Below are 12,275 nucleotides of genomic sequence, written 5' to 3'. Positions count from 1 at the left end.
AATGAGGATGTTATAATGCCTTTGTATCGCTCCATGGTGCAACCGCACCACGAATACTGTGTGCAATTTTGATCACTGCATCTCAAAAAAGATATAGTGGAATTAGAAAAGGTACAGAGAAGGGTGACAAAAATGATAAAGGGGATGGGATGACTTCCCTATGAGGAAAGGCTAAAGTGGCTAAGGCTCTTCAGCTTGGAGAAAAGACAGCTGAGGGGAGAAATGATAGAGGTCTATAAAATAACGGGTACTCAGTGCACGGCGGCAGCCAAAAAAAACAAACAGGATGCTAGGAATTATTAGGAAAGGGATGGTAAATAAGACTGAAAAGATTATAATGACTCTGTATCGCTCCATGGTGCGACCTCACCTTGAATATTGCATTGAGTTCTGGTCGCCATATCTCAAAAAAGATATAGCAGAATTAGAAATGGTTCAAAGAAGAGCAACCAAAATGATAAAAGAGATGGAACTCCTCTCACATGAGGAAAGGATAAAAAGGTTAGGGCTCTTCAACTTGGAAAAGAAATGGATGAGGGGAGATATGATTATGGTCTGCAAAATCCTGAGTGGTGTAGAACAAGTAGAAGTGAATCAATTTTTTACTCATTCCAAAAGTACAAAGACTAGAGGACACTCAAGGAAGTTACATGGAAATACTTTTAAAACAAATAGAATATTTTTTTACTCAACGAATAATTGAGCCTGCCCATGGGTGGGAATACTGTGGGATATAAATGCAATAAATAAATAAATAGATAAATAAATAAATAAATAAATTAGCTCTGGAACTCTTTGCTGGAGGATGTAGTAACTGCAGTTAGTGTATCTGGGTTTAGAAACATAGAAACATGATAGCAGATAAAGGCCAAATGGCCCATCCAGTCTTTCCATCCTCCATAACCACTAACTCTTCCTTTTCCTAAGGGATTCCATGTGCCTGTCCCACGCTTTCTTATACTCTGACACAGTCCTCATCTCCATAACCTCCACCAAGAGGGTGTGAATGACATGATGAAGGACCTAGAGAAGCTGGAGGAATGGGTCATGCACTTGGGTTGCAAGAATCCGAGGGAACGGTACAATATAGGGGGTGAAGTGCTTTAGTGTATGAAGGAAGAGTGGACTTGGGGGGTGATTGTGTCTGATAACCTTAAAGCTTCCAAACAGGTCGAAAAAGTGATGGTCAAAGCCAGAAGGATGCTTGGGTGCATAGAAAGAGGGATGACCAGCAGGAAAAAGGAGGTGATAGTGCCATTGTATAAGTCTCTGGTGCGGCCCCATTTAGAGTACTTTGTGCAATTCTGGAAACCGCACCTACAAAAAGATATAAACAGGATGGAGTCAGTCCAGAGAGCGGCTACAAAATTAGTAAGCAGTCTTAAACACAAAAATTATAGGGACAGGCTTATGAATCTCAACATGTATATGCTGGAACAGAGGAGGGAGAGAGGAAACATGATAGAGATGTTTAAATATCTCAAGGGCATTTATGTATAGAAAGTGAGCCTTTTTCAACTGAAGGAAAGCTCTAGAACGAGGGGGCATACGATGCAGTTAAGATGGAATAGGCTTAGGAGTAATCTAAGAAAGTATTATTTCACAGAAAGAGTGGTGGGGGAATGGAATGGCCTCCCGGTGGAGGTTGTGGAGTTGAGGACTTTGTCAGAATTTAAAAAGGCATGGGATAAGCATGTGGGATTGCTTAGGAAAAGGAAGAGTTAAGGGTTACAGAGGATGAGCAGACTGGATGGGCCATATGGCCTTTATCTGCCATCATGTTTCTATGTTCCCTTGGATTCTTGTGACCCAAGTGCATGACCCTGCATTTTTTTAGCATTAAATTTTAGTTGCCAAATATTGGACCATTTCTCAAACTTTACTCGGTCCTTCCTCATGTCATTCACACCTTCCAGGGTGTCCACAATGTTGCAGAGTTTGGTATCATCTGCAAAGAGACAAATCTTACCAGACAGCCTTTCTGCAATATCACTCACAAAGATGTTAAAAAGAGCCAGTCCTAGGACCGATCCCTGCGGTACTCCACTGATAACATCACTATCTTCAGAGCAAGCTCCATTTACCACTACCCTCTGTCTCTTTCTGTTCAACCAATTTTTAACCCAGTTAGTTACTCTAGGTCTCATACCAAGGGTACTCAGTTTATTTATGAGTTGCCTGTGTGGAACCATGTCGAAAGCTTTGCTGAAATCTAAGTATACCACATCTAGCGCCCCTCTCACATCCAACTGTTTGGTCACCCAGTAGAAGAAATTAATCAGATTCGTCTGACATGACCTCTCTCCAGTGAAGTCATGCTGCTTCGGGTAATGAATTCCATTCAGTTCGAGAAAGATCACAATTCTCTTCTTTAAAAGCATTTCCATTAGTTTACTCACCACCAAGGTCAGACTGACCGGTCTGTAACTCCCAACCTTCTCCTTACTTCTACTCTTGGGCAATGGGACCACATTCACCCTTCTCCAGTCTTCAAGGACCACTCCGGACTCTAAGGAAGCATTGAAAAGGCCTGTCAGTGGAGCTGCCAGAACGTTTCTGAGTTCCTTGAGCACCCTCAGATGTATCTCGTCAGGCCCCATCACTTTGTCTACTTTTAGTTTAGCTAGCTCCTCATGAACACAGTCCTCTGAGAACGGGTCATGGCCTACCTTACATCCATCCCTATTTGCATTTGTTTTCTAAGGTCCTACCCCTGGCCTTTCGTCCGTGAACACAGAACAGAAATAGTTGTTAAGCAGATCAGCTGTAGCCTTATCAGCTTCCACATATTCCTCCCCCTCAGCTTTCAGCATCACAGTACTATTATGGCCCTTCCTCCTGTCACTTACATATCTGAAAAATGTCTTATCACCCAATTTTACCTTAATATCTATCTTTTCTTCCATTTGTCTCTTCACTTTCCTGACAGCTTTTCCATCTTCTCTTAGCTTATCCAGGTAATCTCACCTGTCCTCGTCTTTCTGAGTCATTTTATAACATATGAAAGCTAACCTCCTTTCCCTTACCTTTTCGGCTACTACATTTGAGAACCAGAGCGGCCTTCTTTTCCTCTTTCCTTTATGTAATTTATTAACATAAAGGTTAGTTTCCTTTAGAATAGCTCCTTTCAGTCTTGTCCACTACTACATAAGTACATAAGTAATGCCACACTGGGAAAAGACCAAGGGTCCATCGAGCCCAGCATCCTGTCCACGACAGCGGCCAATCCAGGCCAAGGGCACCTGGCAAGCTTCCCAAACGTACAAACATTTTATACATGTTATTCCTGGAATTGTGGATTTTTCCCAAGTCCATTTAGTAGTGGTTTATGGACTTGTCCTTTAGGAAACCGTCTAACCCCTTTTTAAACTCTGCCAAGCTAACTGCCTTCACCACGTTCTCCGGCAATGAATTCCAGATTTTAATTATGTGTTGGGTGAAGAAAACTTTTCTCCGATTTGTTTTAAATTTACTACACTGTAGTTTCATCGCATGCCTCCTACTCCTAGTATTTTTGGAAAGCATGAACAGACGCTTCACATCCACCTGTTCCACTCCACTCATTATTTTATATACCTCTATCATGTCTCCCTTCAGCCGTCTCTTCTCCAAGCTGAAAAGCCCTAGCCTCCTTAGTCTTTCTTCATAGAGAAGTCGTCCCATCCCCGCTATCATTTTAGTTGCCCTTCGCTGCACCTTTTCCAATTCTAATATATCTTTCTTGAGATGCGGCAACCAGAATTGAACACAATACTCAAGGTGCGGTCGCACCATGGAGCGATACAACGGCATTATAACATCCTCACACCTGTTTTCCATACCTTTCCTAATAATACTCAACATTCTATTCGCTTTCCTAGCCACAGCAGCACACTGAGCAGAAGGTTTCAGTGTATTATCAACGACGACACCCAGATCCCTTTCTTGGTCCGTAACTCCTAACGTGGAACCTTGCATGACGTAGCTATAATTTGGGTTCTTTTTTCCTCACATGCATCACCTTGCACTTGCTCACATTAAACGCCATCTGCCATTTAGCCACTCAGTCTCCCAGTCTCGTAAGGTCCTTCTGTAATTTTTCACAATCCTGTCGCGAGTTGACGACTTTGAATAACTTTGTGTCATCAGCAAATTTAATTACCTCACTAGTTACTCCCATCTCTAAATCATTTATAAATATATTAAAAAGCAGCGGTCCTAGAACAGACCCCTGAGGAACCCCACTAACTACCCTTCTCCATTGTGAATGCTGCCCATTTAACCCCAATCTCTGTTTACTATCCTTCAACCAGTTTTTAATCCACAATAGGACATTTCCTCCTATCCCATGACCCTCCAATTTCCTCTGTAGCCTTTCATGAGGTACCTTTTGAAAATCCAGATACACAATATCAGCCGGCTCCCCTTTGTCCACATGTTTGTTTACTCCTTCAAAGAATTGAAGTAAATTGGTCAGGCAAAATTTCCCCACACAAAAGCCGTGCTGACTTGGTCTCAGTAATCCATGTCCTTGGATGTGCTCTGTAATTTTGTTTTTGATAATAGCTTCTACCATTTTCCCTGGCACCGATGTCAGACTCACCGGTCTGTAATTTCCTGGATCTCCCCTGGAATATTTTTTAAAAATCGGCGTTACATTGGCCACCCTCCAATCTAGTACCACGCTCAATTTTAAGGATAAATTGCATATCACTAACAGTAGCTCCGCAAGCTTCTATTTCCTTCTGCTGTTCCAAACCTAATAACTCTTTCTTGAGAAATTCTCCCATCTCGGCAAAGTTAGTTCTTTTGAGATCCTGGACCTTCAATCTTGAATAGGCCTCTCCTCTGTTTTAATATTGAACCACACCATTCAGTGATCACTAGATGTGAAATGGTCTTTTACTGTGACATCAGAAACATTCCCTCCATTTGTAAGCACCAGGTCCAGAATAGCTTCATTCCGCGTCAGTTCCATTACCCACTGCTGAAACAATACTTCCTGTAGGGAATCCAAGATCCCTTTGGCAGACATTATGAACAGCCTTTGATGGTTACTCTAGATTTTAAATCCCTATATACCTCCATACTGCAAGATGAGGCACTGGATGTTATATGGGAGAATTTGGAATCAAGAATGAGACTCGTTGATGTTCCTTCAGGTTTTTTTAATTAGACTGGTGAAGTTGGCTCTAAAGGAAAATTAGTTTTTGTTTCTAGACACCTTATTTTTGCAAACTTCTGGTGTTTGCCATGAGGGCAACCTTTGCACCTAGCATTGTGAATTTATATATGTCCAAGTTTGAGACTGAACAGATTAATCATCATCCCTTTAGTGAAAAATCTTTCTATGGCGTAGGTTCATAGATGATGTTTTTTTGATTTGAAATGGAGGTGAGACATAATTGGTTTCCTTTTTTCAGTGGCGAAATGGTTGCAATGAAGCCATCCAATTCACATTTCAAATTTCTAAGACCAGTATACATTTTTTAGATGTGGATATTGGTGGTCAGACGACTATTTCTCCACTAAAGCTTTTAAGAAACGAACTAACCAAAACACTTTACTTTACTTTTATTTTACTTTATTTCTTATTATTCACAAGCATTCAAAGACTGAGTTCAGTATGACTTACATTATATTGTTACATTTTAGACTCATCACATTTCAAGAAGAAAAACATTGTTACATTTTAGGGTCATAATGGTTGTAGTTGGGGGTGGGTATTGGGGTGCTGTACACATTATCCCTCATTTGAATAAATGAGTCTTCAACTGTTTACAGAAAATTCTGTACTCTGATATTGATCTTATTGTCACTGGTATATTTATTTATTTGTTACATTTGTATCCCACATTTTTCCACCTATATGCAGGCTCAATGTGGCTTAATAATATGGGAGAGGCATTCGCAGACTCTGGTGTGAACAAATACAAAGTGATGTTGTATGTTGCTAATAGATAGGATAAGGTTGAGTGAACTGTTTTAAATCTGACACCTTTTGTTGATGAAAATACTAGGTCCAGATGATTTCCTTTCATTCTTCTCATTCTCTTTTTGGGTAGTATTCTCCAACCATTTACATATTCTGGCATTTTGCCATGTAGAAGTGAGTGTATCATGATGCAGAGTTTAAAAATCCCTCTCGCTTCAAACAGTAGCCAGTGTAATGTGATGTACAAAGGAGTTACTCTCTCGTATTTTGATTTAGAAAAGATCAGTTTAGCTGCAACATTCTGTACCATCTGTATCTTTTTTCTAATTGATTTTGCACAGCCTACATATAATACATTGCAATAATCGATTTGTGCAAGAATGAGAGATTGTACCAGTAGTCTAAAATTGTCTCGGCTGTAAGGTCATTTTCCATTTTCAGTGGTTTTCCATTGAAGTGTAGTTGTATGATTGACACATTCATTGTAGGTGCTGTGATTACTAAAATCTTATAGACATGATGCTCATTTGTCAACCAGCATCAGACCTTGGTTGAACATCATCTTTGTCTTTACGAAAGGAAAAATACAGTGTTATGTCATCTGCATAGGAGAAGCAGTTAATTCCATTCCTCTCCATATAGAAGGCCAGGGTGGATATCAGGATATTCAATAGGATTGGTGATGGAGGATCCCTGTGGCACCCCAGTATGTGCCATTTCACATAGTAAGATCTGAGGGTGAGTAAACCTCTTTTCCATTCCAAAACTACGCCATTAATTCCTAGGGATTCTAAGATTTCCAGGAGCATCTTATGGTCTACTATATCAAAGGCACTTGAGAGGTCAAATTGCATCAGTGCTATTTGATGGCCAGTACTCATGATTTTCCTGAATTCGTGAACCAAGGTATCTATCCATGTTTCTGTACTGTAGTTTTTTCAAAGTTTGACCAGTTTCTATCTGCTGCTCATTCTCTTTTCTTCTGTCTTATGACCTCTCCACTGGAGAATTCTTCATAATCATTGAGATTTATTGCCTTCCCTATTACTGTATTTCTTACATTTTTGATTTTGTCCTCAAAGTGTTGTGCTAAACAGTTTGCACTGGGTAATGTGATTGTTGTTCCTATTAATTCTTCTGGACTCATTAGGTGTTCCATTATTTGATATTATATATATATTTATATATAGTCTACCTTTCTCTATTTTTCAAAAAAGTACTGTTGTTTGGCTATTTTATTTTGAAATTTGTATACATTTACCATTCTTCTCCAGTCCTCTCTAGCTGTTTTACTCTGGGTTTTCCGCCATATTCTCTCCATGTTCCTACAGGATTGTTTCAGTTTTAGTAAGGTTTCATTAAACCAATGTTCCTTACTCATTTTTGTGACCTTTTTCAGTTTTTTAGGAGTTATTTCATTTAGTGTTGACTCTATAAAGCTGTTCCACAAGGTGATGGTTACTTGATAATCTGATTCTTTCCGATTTTCTTCCACTTTGGATCAGAAGACTTTGTTATCAATTTTTTTTGCGTACTTTTTAAAATTCCTGTTTGGTTATCTTATTCTTTTTTCCTAAGGTGTCTTCTTGCCAATATACTACTACATGTGATTGGTAGTGGTCAGACCAAATTTGGAGCAACCAGCCTCTATCCTTACTTGGGTCTCAGAATCTGTACTCCAGGCTACAAAGTCTAGTTGGTGGCCTAGCCAATGTGTTCCTTGGGCTAGAATTATCTTCATGTTTATGTTTTGTTGAAACATTTTAAAGTCCTTGGTGTTTTTGTCATTCTCTTCATTTAAATGAAGATTTATGTCAGCTACCATTAATTGTGCTCCAGATTTTAGACTCTGAGTCATCGTAAGTTCAAAGAATTCTCCTTTGGCTTCTTTCCACTTCCCTGGAGGGCAGTAGCATACAGTACATTGTAAGCTACCTAGTAGTGAAGCGTCTCTGTTCTTGCATGATAATAATTCTAAGCAGGATGACTGATTACTCACCTCAATCTGAATGTTTAAAAAAAAACTTTTATATGTTATTGCCATCCCGCCATCTCTTTTGGATGCACAAAATACATGTGTGATTTTATATCCTCCTGGTAAGAGGTCTCATAGGACTGGATCCTCTCTTGATTGTAACCATGTTTGTGTCACAAACATCAGTCCGGGCTGTTCAAGTTCCAACCAGTCCCTCACTACTATGGCTTTGTTGGCCAAGGATCTTGCATTGAAGTAGTAGCAGGGGACTGCCAAGACCACACCGTTTAGTTGCTTATCTATTTTTTACATATTTCAGTGCATTTTTATGTTTATTTTTCCCTCATGTCCATTTTTAATGTTGATCCTCTTCTATCTTTATATGATATCTTAACCTCTATTGGACCACTGTATTTCTCCAAGTTGGGTTATGGAAAGCTTGAACTTCTAACATCCTCTCTCACAATTCTGCAGTAATAATTTGGGATTACTTAATTCAAAATCAACACGACTTGGTCTACTCACCATTAAGTAACCAACTTAATATCAAAAAAGTAGACAAATAGTTCACTACTGATTAGGTATAAGGGGGAGAAAAAGTCTCATACAGTCACAGGGACTTATCACTCTTGGTCAACACTCCATAAGTGGGTGAAGCCTGTATGTGACTCATAAAATCATTAACAGAAAAACCCCCACCTACCAAATATTACTTATAAGTATTTTTGTATTTTTATGTTTTTTTACTTATGTAATTTTGTAAAGATCTATTTGTGTCCTCTCTATTGAAATGGCAGGCAATAAATGATTAGCAGTGGGAAAAGAATAGTAAAGCCAGTTATCTGCACAATCTACACAATCTGCGAGCTCTCCAGAGCCTGCCAGCCTGTCGGGGTCCAGAGAGCTTGCAGATTATGTAGATTGTGCAGATAAGTGGCTGTACTATTCTTTTTCCCACTGCTAATCAAGCAAGACTAAAAGACCATTACATATCAGATTGAACAAACATCGTTCAGCTGTCTCCTGACAGAAGTTTGGAGCACGTTGGTGGCCACTGCAAGACTGCTGGATGTGATTTTTCTTCTTTTACTAGCTTTGCTACTGAACAAGTGGCACCAAGTTGCCGTGGAGGAGATTATGAGGCATATTTTCAAAGCACTTAGCCTTCCAAAGTTCCATAGGTTTCAATGGAACTTTGGAAGACTAAGTGCTTTGAAAATATGCCTCTATGACAGATGCATTATACAGAAGGAACATCACTGGACCGTTTACGTTCTCTGGAACCACTAATTTTAAACAGTACCATTGAATGGACCACCTTTTTTAAAGAGGCTGAGTGTCTCTCAGGCTCATTTTTGAAAGAGATGGACGTCTCATCTTTCGACATAAATCGGAACATGGACGTCCATCTCCCAGGGATGTCCAAATCGGTATAATCGAAACCCAATTTTGGACGTCTCCAAATTTTGGACACCAACCGGGCACCCTAGGAGGCACTTGTAACAATTAAAAAAAACAAAGCAAACTACCTATGAAGTCCATAGCTCCCTTCCCTTGGGTGCTGAGCCCCCCCAATCCCCCCAAAACCCACTCCCCACAACTCTACACTATTACCATAGCACTTATGGCTGAAGGGGGGCACCTAGATGTGGATACCGTGGATTTTGGGGTGATTTGGAGCACTCCCATTTACCACCACAAGTGTAACAGGTAGGGGGGATGGGCCTGGGTCCACCTGCCTGAAGTCCACTGCACCCACTAACAACTGCTCCAGGGACCTGCATACTGCTGTGATGGAGCTGGGTATGACATTTGAGGCTGGCATACAGGCTGGAAAAAATGTTTTTAAAGTTGTTTTTTTGGGTGGGAGGGGGTTAGTGACCACTGGGGGAGTCAGGGGTGGTCATCCCCAATTCCTTCCGGTGGTCGTCTAGTCATTTTGGGCACTTTTTTGGGACTTGTTCGTGAAAAAAAAGGGTAAAAAAAGTGACCCAAATTCACGCTAAAAACACCTTTCTTTTTTCGATTATCGGCTGAGGACGCCCATCTCTCCTCGGCCGATAAACATGCCCCTGTCCAGCCTTCACCACGCCTCCAACACCCCCCATCAACTTTGGCCATTTCCGCAACAGATTGCAGTTGAAGACACCCAAAATTGGCTTTCAATTATACCGATTTGGACACCCACAGGAGAAAGACGCCCATCTCCCGATTTGGGTCGAAATATGGGCATCTTTCTCTTTCGAAAATAAGCTGGTTGGTCTACTATGGTCTCTATTGCAGACTCTCTATTGGGATACCCTGTCTTCCCTGTTTTGGTGATATCTTTCTGAACCATATGCTTTTGAACCTTCCCCCAGGTTCTAATTTAAAAGCTGCTCTATCTCCTTTTTAAATACTGATGCAAACAGCCTGGTCCCACCCTGGTTAACGTGGAGCCCATCATTCCAGAATAGGCTCCCCCTTCCCCAGAATGTTGCCCAGTTCCTTACAAATCTAAAACCCTCCACCCTGCACTGAACCTACATACTGTTCTGCCAAAGCAGCTGAATCTTGACTTGCGCACCTTTAGCTATCCACCAGTGCACCTCAGCACTGATCTACAATACTTCTTTCAATTTTATAATACAGAAATAGATTATAAGGGATCCGTTTTGTCAATTTTGGCTGGATATTGCTGTGCTTGAGCAGTATGTGGGAAGCCATATGTTGAAAAAAAAAAAGGTTAAATCACTTGAGAAAGCTGAATAGAAGAAACTATGTTGAAACACAATGACAGGGAGGATAGAGACAAAGAATCTCCATGCAGGTATGTAGACATGAGTTGTTTGTCTAATACATAGTATCATCCATAAAGAAGAGAGGAAAAAACAATTGTTGTTTTTATTAGTTAACAGTCAACTTAATTGCTTTCAAAGGTTAACTGATATTTTTCTGTGAATATGTTTTTTTATCCATGGAGGAGTAGCCTAATGGTTAGTGCAGTGAACTGTGGTTCTGGGGAACTGGGTTCAATTCCCACTGCAGTTCCTTTTGACCCTGGGCAAGTCTCTTAACCTTCCATTGGCCCAGGTACACCCCCCCCCCCCCACATACATTAGATTGTGAGCCCACTAGGGACAGAGAAAGTACCTGAATAGAATGTACAGCACTGCATACATCTGGCAGCACTATAGAAATGATTAGTAGTAGTATCTACCCCTCCTCTTAAGACTGTAACATTCAAGGAGTGGCCTAATGGTTAGGGTGGGTTGTACACAAAGGTCCAATTTCTGCTGCTGCCTGACAGTTTGTAGTAGGTTGAGATCCTGGGGAACCAGGTTCAATTCCCTCTGCAGCTCCATGTGACCCTGGGCAAGTTACTTAGCCCTCTGTTGCTCCAGGTACAATATATAACTTAGATTGTGAGCTCATTAGAAACAGTGCAAAGTACCTGTAACAGGAATTGTAAATATAGTTGCCTCAGGGATCACTTGCAGAAAATCAAGTGCTGAAAATAAATAAATAAATAAAATGAACTTTAAAAATCATAAATTGCTCCAGTGCTTAAAAAAAAATAAAGAATCTGCTGATGACATCAGTGGCTGTGTTACAATGTGAAGTCACTAGCCCTGCGCTGCTGAGATGGTGTGCTGGCTTCTGGAATATGAGGGGCAGCAGCACATACCTGTCTTCCTGCAGCTCCAGCGTAGTTCATCACTTTCAATGCTCAAAGTAGCGTTGACAATGTCAAGAGAGTTGTGGAAAAGGCTTTGAATCATTTCCAGGTCACCACTGCAGAAACAGTTTAATATGGATATGTCATCATGGGAGATTTTAGTCCCATTTCCTTCTGTGCTCCTTTGCCTCCCACCATTGTATCCCTCAGAGACATGGTGATCTCTGATATCTCTATCCTGATGGCTGAGCATGGCCGGTAGCAAGATGATGGCTGGAGGCTAGCATGGACCCATAATCTCTATCCTGAGATCAATCACGAATGATTCCATTCATTCCCCTCTGTGTGGATGCCACTCTGCTATGCTACCTGATCCTCCCAAAACCTATATTTAAAACATACAATGTGGCTCTGAGATGACAGAGGGAAATGAGATGACTATCAATTGTGGATGGAATTTGGAATGCAATTGATGATATTTGGATGTAAACATTATCCCCTTTCAAGACTGTTTTGTTTTGCATAGCTGAAAAAGTGCAAAAGCTTGCAAGCATCTGATTGGAACTTATGAGTTAATGCATTATTTATAACAATGAATGTTATCCCCGAGTGAGTTTATAAATAGTCACACTGCTCCAAAGCTTAGAGAGGTCAGGTTCTTTTGTTAGCAAGGGTAGGACACAGGGCAGGCTCTTTCAGACCATTGCTTAAAACCCATCTTGAGCAGG

At 40.6% G+C, this 12,275-nt stretch overlaps 1 protein-coding gene across 1 annotated transcript in view; it reads right to left on the bottom strand.

The window, feature by feature from the left end:
• Positions 1–11,823, bottom strand: part of ASB18 (ankyrin repeat and SOCS box containing 18) — a 159,409-nt gene extending 147,586 nt beyond the window's left edge. The window contains exon 1 of the mRNA XM_030210246.1: positions 11,557–11,823. Coding sequence (XP_030066106.1) covers positions 11,557–11,800 — 244 coding nt within the window. The 5' untranslated portion in view covers positions 11,801–11,823. The remainder of the gene's footprint in view (positions 1–11,556) is intronic.
• Between the last annotated feature and the right edge of the window lie 452 nt (positions 11,824–12,275).

Source organism: Microcaecilia unicolor, chromosome 7, assembly GCF_901765095.1.
Source record: "Microcaecilia unicolor chromosome 7, aMicUni1.1, whole genome shotgun sequence".
NCBI classification, from domain to species: domain Eukaryota; kingdom Metazoa; phylum Chordata; class Amphibia; order Gymnophiona; family Siphonopidae; genus Microcaecilia; species Microcaecilia unicolor.
The sequence above is the reverse complement of the archived record's forward strand: the minus strand, read 5'-3'. Positions and strand labels throughout refer to the sequence as shown.